Consider the following 12,986-nt stretch of genomic DNA (forward strand, 5'->3'; position numbering starts at 1 on the left):
GTGGGTTAGAGATCAGTCACTTTGTTTTCCAGAGCGGCTGCTATCTGCTGGAGCCGCAGGGTCAGCTGTTTACTCTGGGCAGCTGGGTCCTCTTCTAGGGATGCGATGATCTGAAAGAAGGAGGCAAGGCAAAAGACATTAATGGCGGAGAAGGTAGAAGAAGTCAAAAAATAATAGATGAAGAGGAAAAAGAGGAAGAATTGGGCAGGAGAGGGCAAAAGAGGAATGCCCGAAAAAAGCGAGGAACCAAGGACAGCAGAGACGGATAGAGAATGAGAGCAGGACAAAGAGGAAGAAAAAGGGCGGAGAGTGGGAGGTGAGGATGGTGTTACTTCGACATCAACAGTCACGTCATATAAGCTGTTATTGTTTGTGAGCCCCACTTAGGGGAGACTGACAGCCCCATTTGTTTATCCAACTTGTTCATTAGGTTTTGTTTATCCCCTTTCGTGACCTCAAGTTGCAATGCACAATGGACGCTTAAAAAATCAATTCCCAGAGCAATTTTCCAATTCACATCCCACAGAAATGCTTTCAATTAAAATTTCATACAATCACTCTTCTGGCATATCGAGAGTCAAGAGAGGAAAAAAGAAAAGGCAATAATATAGTGGGCAGTAGTGCATTCAGTGGAATAGCCTCCTTTGGGTGCGATAGGAAAGAGAAGGGCCTCTTACCCCATCATAGTATTTGCTGGCGTACTGGTAAAGCTGATGGAGAGCCACTTGTGTGTTCAGTTTGTCTGTGTGAGACTGGAGAACATAAAGAACAATTTAAAGGTTAAAGAGAAAACGTAACTAAACTATAAAAGTGCAGAGCTGAATGTGTGATCCACAGTGCTTCATGTTTCCATTTTTACAGAAAAATAACTGTTAAGGCAAAAGAGACATGCTATAATATTAACCAGCAGACATTAAAGTTATAACACATGATCCTTTCATCAAATAAAACCCAGCTCTGTTACCATTTCTGGATTTTTCAGCAATAGCCATTCAGTGTATTTAAATTCAACAATTCTCTCTAGATACAGTAGTTTTTATTGCTAGTGGTGTGCCGTTCTCGAACGTACTGCTAACGTGAGCTGAACATCACAATACCTGGAATTTCCAACTCCAGCTCGTTTACATTAAACAACATCGACTTGGAAAATTTGAGATCACTTTTATTGTAAAGTGGTCACAGAAAATGCAGCATACCGATACTTAAGTACAATACTTAAGTACAATTTTGAGGTACTTGCACTTTCACTCCACTACATATATTTAATAAATCTATTTACTAGTTACTTTACATATTTCAGGCTGCATCATCATTTTATTTTTTATTTAATGCCAATTCAATTAATCAGAAAAATTCGGAATATCTGATTGGATAATTGGTCAGGCAGATAATTGATTGACCTATAGTAAGTATGTGTAATTTCACTTTTACCTGTACTTTTTATACTAAGTACATTTATTGCAAAAAAGACTTGGTAAGACTTTTACTTTCACTTTAACCAAAGTAATATTTTCTACATGATATCTTTACTTTTACTCAAGAAGGACTTTTTGCTACTTTTTACAACAATGGTTAGCACTGACCTCCATGTTGCAGGGAGTACTAAAACAACTATAACCAGCTTCAGTAGTAAAGTTTTCATCCAAATTAAGCACACATTTATGCACTACTATTAATCACTATTGTATATAGGAGTTGGTTCATCAAGATAAACAGCTGGCGGAGCTTTTTCTCCAGTTGGGTGCCACTAAAACCATTGTAGAAGAAAAAGGTGAAACAGGATGACGTAAATAAAAGAGCTCCGGTCTACTCATCGCTCCACAAAATCTGGTGTTATCTCTGCTGCTATTTTTCGTGTCTTCAGGGCAGGAGAGGCTTCACAGAACATCAAAGTCAAATGCTTCGTGCGCATCATTATTTTTTGTCAAGTCTGTTTTCATTGCATTTTGTAGCATTGTGCTTTTATCGATACATCAACTTTTCCACCTCAGCCACACATTAAAATTTAAGTGAGTTTTTTTTTTTTTCAAAATTACTAGTGTTCTTTTACAATCAAATTAAAAATGTGCATTAACACAGGTGAATGCAAATGCACTCAGTGAGCTGTTCAATGCAGAGTTGCTAGCAACAGGCTTCACACCTCCACCTCCTCAGGAAGGTTAACAATTGTTGTTACTGTGCCCTGTTGTTGTGTGGGAGGCTTGGCATAATGAAAAAGGGACGATTTTTGACAGACTTATTAAACAAAAGAAGTTTGTTTGCATTTTAAACAGATACACTAATTGTATGTTTAACAAAGTAAAGTAAAAGCTCAGGGAGTGTGTGCTGTGGTGTTAAACCTCACTTGCTGTTGGACACCGATGTCAGAAAATTCACAAGGACTGACATCTTCAAGGATTTTAACTTTAAGAGCAAAGTGGCAGAGGAAATGCCAGCTGTGTCTCTTACCCGTGACACTTCTGCCAGATGAGTGTTCATGTCCTGGTCACTGACGGATATCATCTGCCTGATGCCCTTGTAGTAACTACACACAAAGACGGACACACACAGAGGAGAGAAGAGGTTGTGATGTAATTGTGAAAATCTAAAAGTATTTTAAACAGAAAAAAGAATATTGTAAAGCGCTGAGAGGACTTACTCGTCCACCATCTTCTTATAGGTGGAGATCTCCTTTGCATAGAGTAGTTTGTTACTTGGAGAGTCCTAGAGACAAAAAGTGGACACAACAGTGAAAACGATGGCACTCTAGAGTGATTGACCTATGACATTCCTCTTCTCACTCCTTTTTATTACTCATGTAAACCACTTTGTTCTAATCTTCTTTGTCTTGTCTCCCATCTTCCCTCTTGCCCTTTCACCTCTTTCCTCCTCCTCCACCTTCCCGTTTCCACTCACCCGGCTGAGTTTGTGCTCGCTCTTGGTGCAGGCGTCCATGAAGGTCTGGGCGATGACAGAGAGCGAGGCGTCCACCACTTCAGACACATGGACGTCGAAGATGAAGTGGGGATTCTTGAGGATGTTTACCCAGAACCGCAGAGGAAGGCTGCATGGGGAAAAGGGCAAGAAAGCAGTCTATCATCGAGGTTGTTATCATTATTATTGCAGCAGAATGGGAGAAAATCTCATCAACCATGATGCATCGATGAATTTGTTTGAGTCAGGGAGGCATTTCATGTGTGAGAGCAATTGCCTGAGGCGCAATTGAATGCTGTACATGATAATAACAGGGATGGAGAGAAGTCTTTCTTGTCACTTAATATCACTGTTTCATACGATACCGACCTCTATGAGAATCATTGCCGTTCAAAAGAAAATTAAACGAAAAAGAGAAAAAATTACCTGGAAGATTTTTTCTTATTAATAGAAGATGCCAGGCAACCGTTGGCATGCCTCTCTAACCAACAGTGATAAGAAAGGCTAAAGTAACACCTAAACCTTGACCTTTCAAGTCCCACGCAGCCCAACAATCGAAAGTGCCAACTACATAATGCAATGCTCGAGCACTCTCGATAATTTCCCTTCTGAACAGGAAAACACACGCTCCATACACTTCTTTTCAACCTTGTTTCAGCTTGTGAATTCAAAAGAAAATACAGTAGTTTCCAAAAAAGAAAAAAAAAAACACCCCTCCCTGATCGCTGTGAATGCCCCGCCATCTGAGACACGAAACGCACACCGTGTAAAATTCATACTGGTTTGGCAATATCTCCGGGGAAGGCTGCAGTGAGAATACAATGGAAGCATAAAAATAGCAATGTTGCTATAATCACAGAATTAAATTAGCTTGGGACATAATTACCATGTTTGTTTGTTGTTGTGCCTCATACACACATTCATATTTAATACATGGCCCTCAGTTGATTTGATAAACAGAACGGGTGGATGCAGAATGTGGTGTGGAGTGTAGTAAGTAATTAAATCGCTCATCTTCTGTCCTTGTGTGGGTGCTCTCTTGCCAGCCTTACGTCAATCACTGGCATCTACATGCAACACGTCGTCTTGTATGCTTGAGCCTTAGCCGACGTGACACTAATTTATGCACTTAAATGTCACATGGGAGCAGGGGGATTGCGAATGCAAACTAAGTGAGCTGAAATTGTGCATTTGTATTCAGCTCTTTCTTGGATAAGTAAGTTTTATTTCTTGGAGAGTTAATGTATCTCAGGCGACGGGATTTGTGTTCAGGCTCAGGCGGTCTGTGTGTGCTAGGGGAGATTTGCAGTCACTGGGGGAAAGTAGCTAAGTACATTTATTAAGTATTGCGCTTAAGTACAAATTTTAAGGACCTTACTTGAGTATTTCCAAGTAAACTGTTTCCAAGTGCTACTTTATACTAGAAATATTGTACTTTTTACTCCACTACATATATTTGACAGATATAGTTATTAGTTTTCAGATTTAAAGGAGACCTATTATTCTTTTAGATTTTTTTCCTTTCCTTCAGTGTTTTATATTTGCTCTGCTCCATGTAAAAGTCTGCTCCAACAGAAGCTCCTCTCTCCCACAGGAGACACTGTTCCTGAAACGCCTCATCAGTAGTCTCACCTTTAATTCTGTGACTTTGTGACATCACACTACATCATGCATTTGCATAATTACTGACTTGCGGCTAGTTTGGCACTAAAGAATTAATTTAGCACAGCAGCTTTGTTGTTCTTAGCAGTGCTGGCTCAGGCGTGTGTGAGCTGACCAATCAGAGCAGACTGGGTATTCAGGAGGCGGGGCCATAAAGAGACAGGAGCTCAAACAGAGCGTTTCAGACAGAGGGGGAATATAGTGCTGCAGAGCATTAAAGCATGTGAACCTATTCTAGTAGAAACCCAAAATAAAATGGAGAACCTGAAAAGAAGAATAATATGTCTCCTTTAAGATTTTACATGAAGAACATTTGATAAGCTTGAGCAGATATCTGAGTCGTTAGAAGTTCCACCAAAGAAATATTTCCCCACTTAACTTCTCAGAAGATTTCATTTTAATAACTGTGAGAGGGCCAAAGAGGTAAAATTATCCACTATTTCAAAAGAGAAATTGGAAAGAGTGGCTATTATTGAGATTCCAGACAATGGTTGGCAAAGTATTTGGGCAATGCACCATAAATCCACCAATTTACAGACTTTAGGGGAATTTTACTTGGAAAATCTGATCTGTTTCTTTATAACACCAAAAGTAAAAAGTGAGCACTTAGTGGATCATTTGGTGTAGATCACTCACATATCTTTTGGAAAAGACCTTAAATAATTTGGTTTTAGAGATTGGTATGTACATTGTTATGAGTTGTATGGTACTTTATTTCTCTGAAGAAAGTGTGATGGCAAGCAACAGATATTTGGTTAAAATACTGTTATTGTGAGTAAGAAGCTATTTCAGGAAATTGTGGAAAGGTAGTGCCCTCACAAAGGACAGATTCCTAATGACTGTTAGATAAATCATCTTAATGAAACAACTGACACATATTTTGAGACTGCAACAGGTAAACATGGATGAAAAATTGGAAAAATGAACATTCTGAAACACTCAAAATAGCAAATCGGAATATGAAAAATCAATGAAAACACTTTGATCATTATTAAAATAGCAAATCGGAACGGAGCTGCAAATAAATGATGGAAATAATGTGAATACATTTCCCCAAACTGTTTTCTCACTGTCATTGAGGGCTACAAATCTTTTACCAATAAAGACTAGAGTGAAAAAATGTATATTTCATAAAAAATAAAGATTAAAGTCCCAAAAATTAATGCAAATTCGTGTGGCAGAACATTTAACTTAAGTAAAGGATCCGGTATTTTCTTCCACCACTATTTCCAGTACATACAAATGAAAAAAGCATGCAGTACTTTTACCTATTAGTCTTCCAGATATGGATGGTCTCTTCATCCACATTGTTGTGTTTCAGCGCTTGCTCATCCAGGAAGTCAAAGAAATATTTGACAGCCGGTGGCACCACTGCCCCGGAGCACAGCACGCTGCGGAAGAAGTCATCCACAAACTGCTGCAGTGTTCCCTGAAAGGGGCCACAAATAATGTGAGACAGCGCAGAGACGGAGAGCAGAGCCAGAAATATCAAACCCCTCAGACACACAGCTATTTGCACATTTTGCCAGTGAAGATTTTCAGGCTTTTCTGCTTAAGCATTTTCTGCCAAAACCTAGAAGCCATCAATCAAAGTTGGATTTCAACTCAAACCCGAGTCTGGAAAAGCAAAAATCGAGTAGATAATTCTGTCTCTGTACCTTGACAGAAAGGAGTCGTGTTAAGTAGATCTCTGTAATGGCTTTGGTCATCGACTTGTCCTTTATGCTCCCTCGTTTGGATTTGATCTCATCCAGTTCGTCTGCCGGCCTCACCAAGTGAAACACCTTGTCATCTTCCAACAGAGCATTCCCTGTCGGGGGGGAAAAACAACACTTTAAACTTTCCTCTAATAATTCACCTCCTTATTTATTCATGCACACTCTCACCGAACATATTCAGATGATGAAAAAGGGAGGGTGTCAACCTCAATTTGAATGCAGAGAGAATATCCAAGTAGAAATGCTAAACAATCATCTATTCTGAAATGCACATAAAAAGCCAGAAGATAAAAGCGCATATTATTCCAGCATAATCTTCAAGTGTGCTATACATAAAACAGCATGAATTAGCATGTTAAATTAGAGCAGGGATGTTGACAAAAGCCCTGGGGGGAAGAAACAAAAGCAAGCATTATATTCTCAAGCATACACCTGATCTATTCTTCGGGTTCAACAAGTGTGTGTTCATGTGTGCAGTGTGTGTGTTTAGAGACACGTACGCTCTTCATGATTTTCCTGGTTCTGGTCATAGTTCTGCTGAGTATGAAGCACTCTGGACAAGACTAACGTGGCGTTATCTCGCACCTGCAATGCACATGAAAGTCTTTTGTTAGACAGAAAGCACACACAACAATACATACTTGCTTCACACACCCGAAAGTTAATTGGTGCTGTGACTGAGGTCAGCAGTCTCTTTTAGTGCCCCAGAACTAATTTGTAATCAATGTGATTGAGTGGAGAGCAACAGTGGGTCTTTATTGGGGTATTTACAGGCCATTTTCGTTGGTGTCGACCCTTTATTGACCCCACAAATACCGCGATTAGCACTTCTCTGGCTCAGCCAATGAATCTATGGCACCAAGGCTAACCTCTAACAGCAACTGCAAGACATCTACGGGGAGGATGAAAAGAAGAGTAGCACCTTTGAAAGAGGAGGATTGAAGTGGCCAAAAGAAGGACAAGTAGGGGATATTTGTGAGTGACCTTTATTTTCCGGGAATCAATACAGTGCCAAGAAGATTTAGTGGCTTTCTGTCGCCATTGAGAGCTGACAAGAGCAAACCAAGACCAGGCACTTGTGCTGCCTGGCGATGAGAAAATAAAAATTGTTGGCATGTACCTCAACGGACGAAGGCAAACAATGAAGGAAAACAGCTAAACAGTGCTTTCTTGTGTGCTGGATTTATGGACAGGTTTACCTTTGTATAAACAGATTTTTGTTATAAATGCTCCATCAGCTTTCCAGAGTGCTTAATAAACCTGCAAATTACAGATTTATTGGTCATTTAGGGGCGGTGGAAACAGATTGTGAAGAAAATATCATTACCTTTTAAGTTGATATAGCGAAGTTGTCTGCAAATAGTTGCTTAATTACACATCCAGCAGTTACAGAACAACATTATCATTAATTGTAAGTTGTGTTTCTGGTCCAATCATCTCTCTTTTTTTGGTCTGTTTTGGTCTCAATCAACTCCTGAGGGAAATATCTGACAATTTTGCTGCTAAATGCTTCACGATGTTCACCAACTAGTCGTTAACTGCGTCTGTCTGCTGTTTGGTGCTGGGCAGGTAGTGGAAAGCAGGTTTATGGAGCTTTTGCTTTTATGTGGGTTTTTATTATGTGCCCATTAAGAAGCACTTTAAGATCTGTCAAAGGCCTTAAAGGGCCAGCCTCACCAATTTCAATATCGTCTGTTATACATGTCATGTTATATGTTAACTTATACATCACATCTTTACCGAGATTATGTCATACTTACATAGTTATACATTTCCTGGATTGACTTACAAACTTCTGTCATCTCAAGGGAGGATTTTCAGTCACAGATTCAGTTACAAAAATGAAATTTTAATATTTATAATAATATAAAAACAGTTTTTGTTACTATATTTTGGGTTCTAATTTTAGTTAGTTTCAAGTTCTGCTCTGGGGTGAGCCCCCTTACAATATACAGTTAGCATTATCATGTATATGGTTATGTTGAGAGATTTAAAACTTCTAGGAATGTTATAAATGTTGAAGTTAAAGGATAACTTTTACACATTAAAGTGTGTTTACAGGTCTTGAGGAGTACTACTGCATTATGTGAAAATATGATAATTTGATAAATTGCCTCCAGTCGTGTCCCTAAGAGGCTGAGTTGCATTGTGGGTCATTTAGGAGCTGATATCTCTGGTTCTGCTGTATTCGATATCAATCATTTGTTTTTAAACTGTCCATAATGAGTCCAACAGTTTGCAACCACTGGACTGCTTCTCAAAACCTTGAGCCTAAGCTACCCACAATGAGTGACATCACTGGAGGCAATTCATCAGATAACAAGCAGCTTCCTCTGGAGCAACAAGAGGCTTTATGCTACTTTTTTCCACATATGCAGGAGTACTCTTCAAGATCTGTAAACACACGTGAATGTGAAAAATTGGTGGTGATACTCTTTAAACAATAGTTCAACTTTCACTTTCCGGCAGAGAGTCAAATGAAAAAGATTGTCACCACGTTCGTGTCTGGCCGTTAAGTATAAGTTTACAGTCATTAGCTTAGCACAAAGAGCTGAAAAAGTGAGAAAATAGGCCTATCAGCACCTCTAAAGCTCACTCATTTAGAGCCAAGATCTGTTTCCCCCTGTTTCCAGTCTTCGTGCTACACTAACCAATTTGAAGCTGGTTGGCGCTTCATATTTGATGGACACAACCCAAAGACTTCTCTTTCAAGAGCTGACAAAAAATTAGGAGCGAGAGAGAGAAGGGGGATTTGCAACCAAGGTCCTCATCTGGACTCAAACCAGGGACAATTTTGTAGTCGGCACCTCATTTATTTTTGCCATAAAAAGCAAATTAAAAGTGTACTGCCAGGCGAATGAGGAGATGTTGTTATCAACATGCAAGTCAGAAAAAAAAAACAAGTTTTTGACACATTTACACATCTGCACATTGAGTTGACTAGTGGTAGATGAAAAATAAATTAAATACATAACAGTTTTGTGGTAATAAGCCAACAAAAGTATGAATCAAAGAATGATATGATGTTTGCTGATCTACAGCAAACACAGTTTTCATGCACTCCACTGTGACTGAAACAGTGTGAAAATAGGCAACCTCATTCACATCCACACGCCCACATACAGCTCTTTACCTCCCCTCTGCCTCCTCACATCCCATGCTATTTTCAGTCTCCCATTTAAAAAAAAAAAATTATATAATAATTAATATGTTTTTTCAATTTCGTCAGTACTCACGTTGTAGTGTGCCAGAGTGTTGATGCGTTTCCACCTGCCCTCTTTCTGGGAAGTCAAGTCCAGATCAGACAAAATCTGCCCTGTTGAGCCCGGGCGCCACTCTGTTGTGAAGGCAGGAACAGGGAGTCAGTCAAAGTGGAAGTTATGTCTGCTAGGGTGAGGTGTACTGCAATGTTTGACAAATTGTCACCATTATTAAGCATGTATTTGTTAGATTTTTTTTGGTATCAATTAAATTTATTTCATCGTGGATCACTATTAGTCTGGTGTTATCATGTAAAAATGTGGTCTTAAATAATAACCAGCTACCCATGTGACTGTCTGCCTGGCTATCTCTTGGGATTTACTGACACACTTGAGTTAATTTCAGGTCAAGAAGTGACAGATCAGTATTTACTGAATAAGTTGGATCTAATTCTGAACTGTGACTTGCAACCCAACGTTTCCAGTTTAGAAACATCTGACACCACTGCAGACCTGAGCTCAACACCATCTGTGCCATATGATTCATTTACAAGTACCGCCAAATAATAAGGGGGTTATCTTTCTGATTCACCACGAGAGAAGATGGATCTCTGCTTATCTAAAATGTATAAAGGAATGAGATCTACAGCATGCGTGGGAATAAAAGATGGCTTTGATGTTGGAGAATTTCTATAGCGCTTTAGCCTTTCAAGTGAGTCCCCAAGGTTTCTCACTATGGTAGAGAGTAAAAGTTTGTTTAGGGATGAGGGATTTCTTCATGTTGCAGACACTGAATTACTGAAGGAGCTTTTTCCATTCCCCAAACTGAGACAAAAAGAGATCAGCTTCAAAATATATATTAATGACATTAAAACTAAATAAATAATTGCCTATTTGGATAAATGCATTCTGATTTAATTAAAAATGCATTTCAGTCAGGACAGAAATAGCCTCTTCATTTTGACATCCTCGCTACTCCCTGTAACTTTTACATTATTCATCGTTATTTGATGTTTTCTGCTTCAACTCATCCTCCTCTCCGGTGGCCCTCATTTACTCACCCAGTGTGACACTGTCGACCTTGGGCCGCTGGGAGTACGGCAGGTTCCTGTACACCTGCTCTATGATCTTCTCCTTCACCTGTGAGATGGTGTCACAGTTCAGCACCTTGACGGACGTCACATCTGGACCCTCGCTCTGCACCAGCACTTGCAGGGTCTGGCACACAAACACACACAAAAATCACATCCACAGTAAGCCCACGTGGTTATAGCGTGTGTACCGAACACGCGCACCTACGCACACAGATGAGAAATATGCAGAAATATTCAAACATGGCCAGAGCACACAGCCACCCACCCACAAACACACACCCGCATGCTCTGTCGGGATGTTGTCGTCATGGCAACCGGGTTTCTATAAGCGCGCACACGCGCACACACACACACACACACACACACACACGCAACGCGGTGACACCTGAAAGGACTCCTGTCACCTTGGCCAACTAATGACCAAGGCTCAGCGGGAGCAAACTCTGACCCACGTCGCCTCCCACACTCAGTCACTCTGTCAGAAATAACTAACTGACCACTCGACAGATTGAGGCAGTGGGGGAAGGCAATCCAATCGCAGTGTCAACATTCACAAGCCCGTCTACATTTCAGGTGAATGGGAAGAGCTTGCTGTGAATTAAAGCCAATAGGAAACACTGAGTCTGTCTGTGAAATCTACCTCAATGCGTTTTTTCTCTCCCTCTGTAATTCAATCACAGAAGGCGATCCATCATGGCGGGAGACGTGTAATTCAGGCTAATTTGATAATTGTCCTCGACAACGCCATTACCCATGGGTCTTTGTATTTGTGCTGACTTTAACAGAAAACAGCTGTGTTCACATTAGCTTCCATTATTGAAACACGATACCAAAGCGAGACACACAGGCTTTTCCTGACTCCCGATAAAACTGCCCCGACGGTTAAAGAGCAGGTGCAGGTTGGAAGGTTGAGGCGTGTTTGTGGAGTTGGCTTGTACTCTATACTTGTATCTACTTGTAGTACTTTCACCCAAGCCGTGCATTTGCACTGCTATATTGGAATGTGTCGCCTGTGTCGTTTCTGAGCAGCGAACACTGACACTGAAAATGGATGTCACACAAAAGCGGGCAGTCGCCTGTGGGGTTTTTGGTGGTTACCATGGCAACTGCACTGTGTGTGTGTGTGTGTGTGTGTGTGTGTGTGTGTGTGTGTGTGTGTGTGTGTGTGCGTGCGTGTGCATGTTTGTGTTGCTCACCAGGCACAAAACACCATGCAATCTCAAAGCGGTGTGTGCAGTTTTTGTGACTTTGAGTTTCTGAGTTTGCATTTGTGTGTGGATATTTTATGTGTGTGTGTGTGTGAGAGAAAGAGAGTGTGTGTGTGTGTGAATGCATGTGTGTGTGTGTGTCCATCCATCTCACCAGGACGGAGTACTCTACATCGTCGCCCAACAGGCCTGTGTCGTTGAGGGTGTACTTGGCTTTCTTCACTCTGGCGTCCACAGGTCCTTTCTCGATCTGGTGCTTGATGGCTCGGAACAGTTTGTACAAGGGCTCGCCTGCAGAGTCCTGGTAGACACACACACACACACACACACACGCACACAAAAACGTGCGCACACACACACACACACACACACACACACACACACACACACACACACACACACACAAACCTGTTTAGAAGATGTTGTCAAGAAGCTAATTGTTGTGATTAGCAGTTTAGAAGACGGATAAATGCACATTATCAATACCGAGCACTAATGAAAGAATTAGAGAAATCCATGAGTCCACCCCATAGTTAAATGCTGTAGCATGTAATTTCTCGCATTTTCTGTATCAGCGATTAGCGAGAAATCAATAATGAAGAAATTAGACAAATTAGAAATTATATATGTTAACGCTCCCTGTCACTAGAGTTAAAAAAAATTAAAAATACACTTTATGTTACCTTCAAAAACTGGTAAAGGCATATGGACATCCAGTTGCACAGCATTCTTTCCACCACTGTCTCTGACCTGGAAAAACACATTTTACAAATACAATTTAATTATTTTGGTGTATTAATGCTGTGTGCTAAGTATTCCACATATTACATTTGATTAGGAAAACCAAGACAAATGCAAGTTTAATATTTTCATATGCCACTTCTGAATCTGTAAAGTAAGAAACACTGAGAAATAATCACTTTTTGCCCATAATGGATGTTATGTAGATGTTCTTATGCTCAAGGTGTGTGAAAACTGAGCGGAGGGCTGTTGAAACAGGTGGGAACTGTCATTGTCTTTAACTATTTTATGATATTTGTGATATTTTATTAAGTCTTTGTACTCAGTAAAAGTTGAATGACAGGTAACACTTAATAATCACTATTTTCATTGTACCCGCTTGAAAAAAGTGAGACTAATTTTTAAAACAGCATTTACAAAATGTCAACAAGTGAAATTTCTGCACAGCTT

At 40.2% G+C, this 12,986-nt stretch overlaps 1 protein-coding gene across 1 annotated transcript in view; it reads right to left on the bottom strand.

Annotated features, from left to right (window-relative positions):
* Positions 1-12,986, bottom strand: part of plxnb2b (plexin b2b) — a 130,391-nt gene continuing 117,405 nt past the window's right edge. Inside the window, exons 26-37 of the mRNA XM_073472570.1 lie at positions 12,479-12,545; positions 11,950-12,096; positions 10,555-10,711; positions 9,530-9,630; positions 6,794-6,878; positions 6,234-6,385; positions 5,844-6,004; positions 2,896-3,043; positions 2,639-2,703; positions 2,449-2,524; positions 678-752; positions 1-110 (exon numbers count right to left, since the gene is read on the bottom strand). Coding sequence (XP_073328671.1) covers positions 6-110; positions 678-752; positions 2,449-2,524; positions 2,639-2,703; positions 2,896-3,043; positions 5,844-6,004; positions 6,234-6,385; positions 6,794-6,878; positions 9,530-9,630; positions 10,555-10,711; positions 11,950-12,096; positions 12,479-12,545 — 1,339 coding nt within the window. The 3' untranslated portion in view covers positions 1-5. The remainder of the gene's footprint in view (positions 111-677; positions 753-2,448; positions 2,525-2,638; positions 2,704-2,895; positions 3,044-5,843; positions 6,005-6,233; positions 6,386-6,793; positions 6,879-9,529; positions 9,631-10,554; positions 10,712-11,949; positions 12,097-12,478; positions 12,546-12,986) is intronic.

Source organism: Pagrus major, chromosome 8, assembly GCF_040436345.1.
Source record: "Pagrus major chromosome 8, Pma_NU_1.0".
In the NCBI taxonomy this organism is placed as follows: domain Eukaryota; kingdom Metazoa; phylum Chordata; class Actinopteri; order Spariformes; family Sparidae; genus Pagrus; species Pagrus major.